Source organism: Monoraphidium neglectum (assembly GCF_000611645.1).
Source record: "Monoraphidium neglectum strain SAG 48.87 unplaced genomic scaffold scaffold00107, whole genome shotgun sequence".
NCBI classification, from domain to species: Eukaryota; Viridiplantae; Chlorophyta; class Chlorophyceae; order Sphaeropleales; family Selenastraceae; genus Monoraphidium; species Monoraphidium neglectum.
In genome coordinates this window covers 1-2,986 of record NW_014013521.1, presented here as the reverse complement: position 1 = coordinate 2,986, position 2,986 = coordinate 1, and the positions used below count along the sequence as shown (strand labels likewise).

General features: G+C 64.3%; 1 protein-coding gene across 1 annotated transcript; it reads left to right on the top strand.

Annotated features, from left to right (window-relative positions):
• Nucleotides 1–69: 69 nt before the first annotated feature.
• MNEG_1124 (hypothetical protein) lies at nt 70–2,771 on the top strand (the record flags this gene model as incomplete). Its single annotated transcript, XM_014050388.1, has 9 exons — nt 70–304; nt 514–689; nt 898–969; nt 1,119–1,204; nt 1,431–1,583; nt 1,769–1,870; nt 2,047–2,134; nt 2,346–2,450; nt 2,688–2,771. 9 exons carry the CDS (start codon nt 70–72, stop codon nt 2,769–2,771), a joined length of 1,101 nt encoding a protein of 366 aa, XP_013905842.1.
• Between the last annotated feature and the right edge of the window lie 215 nt (nt 2,772–2,986).

Sequence of the window (2,986 nt, the reverse complement as noted above, 5' to 3'; positions counted from 1 at the left end):
CCCCACCCCCATCCCCATCCCCATCCCCATCCCCATCCCCCAAATACAGACACCAAGCACACCGGCGTGATGCTGCTCAAGAAGGGCACCTTTGCGCAGCCCGCCGAGGCCGCCTGGCGGGGCGGCCTGCTGGTCGGCGCGACCTCGCCGGCCGTGTGCGCCGCGTGCGCGCGCCGCGGGGCGAGCGCGGACCCCGGTTGCGCCCCAAACCTGTCGAGCAAGAGCTACCAGAAGTCCTCGCCCTGGAACGCCAGCGTGGGGATGCAGACCGCGCTGTTTGCCATCGACTTCACTTCCGGGCCAGGTGCGGGGGGCGGCCGCGGCGCAGGGCGCGAGCGGGCGCTCTGTTGAGCAACGCCTGCTTTGAAGCTTTGCAAGCGCATCGCGCGTGTTGGTTGCGGTGAACAACTGGATGCTCCGCTGCAACTTCGACACCGTCAACAGGTTTCCAAAGACTGGGCCTGACAGCTTTTTGTCAACCTCCAGCCGATTCAACCCACTCACATTTTGCAGAGATGAAGCCGTGGGACCACACCCATGGGTACGCCACCGCCCAGGGCGTGATGCGCGTCTCGGGCGTCACCCTCGCCGGCTTCGACGGCCCCGGCGCCTGCGGCGGGGAGGGCGTGTTTGCGCTGGGGAACCACCAGTTTGCGCCCGACGCGTCGCACCCGCACTTCTTCTCAGAGGTGAGGGAGCCTCTTCGCTGAAGCAGCGCCTCTGCAATGTGCAGTGCGGCCTCGGCCCTTTATATCTATGTCTGAAACGCCCTGTCTGCCTTGTTCTACCAGCCAGAAACACCCACAAGCACGGCACGTAGGTTTCAAATACGGGTACGCTGCCAGCCCGCTGACCCTCCGCTTGGCCCCCGGCGTCGGCTGCGCGCCGTCAATGCAGATGAACGTCGTCGGCGTGGCGGCCCCCGCCATGTTCCACCTGATCGCCCCCGACCCGGATTGGCGCAACGAGGTGGGCTGCCCCATTCCCAGCGCAGCACCTCCCGCGCGCCAGCGCCACCCCGACACAGCTGGGGCGCCCCTTGCTACCGCGCTGCGCGCACCTGCCGCTTGAAAATGTTATCATGCCCATCGCCGGCCCATGCACCCTGTTCTCTGCAGAACGACTGCGGCGATGCGGTTTTCACGCGCGGGGACGGCAGCGCGCTGCCCCTCAACTGCGCCGGGCCGAGGCATTCCTATTTCCGGTGAGATGCAGGGCGAGTCCACAAGACCATCAGACCAGCCCCCGCAGCTGCTGCGGGGGCCGCGGCAGCCTGTGGCGCTTGGAAGTCTGGAAGAAGGGGCGGGGTGGCGCGGTAGGCAGGGCGACCAGCGCTGGCTTGCCCACCCTCGCACTTGCCAATCGTCTCGGGCGGCCCATGCACCCTACCACATGCTTGCCGATCAATTTGTCACCCCCCCCGCCTGCAGGGACGTTGACGGCACGCTCCTGGGTGCAGGGCCCGGCTCCACCGTGCTTGGGCGGTTTGACAGCGCACACTATGCCACGCTCCAGGACCAGGGGCCAGGCGCGGTGCCGGGGCCGTGCCAGTGGAGCGAGGACTTCACAGCGTACGTCTGCAGGTGCGGAGTATCAGTGGAGCCAAGCAGAAGCGCAGAGCAAGGGCACTCATCATGTGAACCCTGGCGTCTGCTTGGTTTGATCCCTTTCGCGCTCTTGGGCTGTTGCCCATGCATATTCTGAAAGCACCCTGCCTGTGACGTTCTTACCCAACCATCATGTGGTTGTCTGCTGTCCCCGCAAACAGGCGCGGTGCCACCACCACCGACCTGAACAGCGGCTGGCTCCCGTCGCCCATGCCCCCCGCGGGCATCTGGGGTGACCCGCAGCTGTTCGTCCTCGAATCGAGGTGAGGGAGCCGGGAACACGCGCGAAAAGCTGCCTTGGGGCAGCCGCAGCTGGCGCCACCCACCAACCAGAATCGTTCTGGCTGTCCGTCTCCTTTTCACACGCCACGGGCTTCATGTGTCATGGGCGCGCCTGTCCCTGTACTCACCTTGTTGCTCCTGGATTGTTGTGTGCCAGGGATCCCGACAGCGAGGACCGCAACTTCTCCCCAGTGATCGCGGAGGCCGGCGGCGTGTCAGACATCTTGGTGGCTGCGATGGACCAGGTGAGGCGGTGCGCCCCTCGATGAAACATTCAATCAGCCACGCACGCAAAACGCTGCACAGACCAAGCATCTGACAAGGTGCTTTGCAAACCATTTTTAGGCTGCTCCTGCACTGCACCTACTGCACTGCACCGCGCGTGCTTGCTGCCATTATTGCCACTTGGCCGACACGTCTTCCCCCTCTCCCGTCCTGCACCCAAAACCATGGCAGGGCTGGTGCTTTGCATACACCTGCCAGAAGCGCCTGAGCACCTTCTGGATGACAGCGCCAATGGGCCAGGAGCTGAGCATCAACTTCACTGGCACGCCCTCAAAGGTGCGTGCTCAGCCCGGCGCCGGCAACCAGGCCGCAAGGAGCCGCAGCCGCGGGCTGCCAAAGTCGGCGCATGCATGCAGCCGCAGCGACCAGCAGCCTCGTCGAAGATCGTGTTCATTGGGGACCCGTCAACCAGCCTGTGATGCTTGTGCAGGGTCTCATGGGTGCAGCTCCGCCCACAAAGGTGCCGTGCAGGCCGGCCCTGCTGACTGTCCCCATCCCCGCACCTCTCGCCAGGTTTTCCGCCTGTGGCTGCCATATGCGGACGCCGGCACTGAGGCGGTGTTCAAGATTAACATGCTGCAGACGCCAAACAGGTGAATGCGTGCACACTGTGCAAGGTGGTTGAGCACACGTCTCAGTGTGACGCAGCTGGGCTCGCCAACGTCTTGCGGGAGGCTTGACTGCTTGACGCTGAACGCATGAGGTGCTATGAAGGTCATGAATGGAAATTGTGTGCTTGGGCAAGTGTGTGTTTGTGTGTGTGTGTGTGTGTGCGTGCGTGTGTGTGTGTGCGCGAGTGCGTGTGTGTGTGT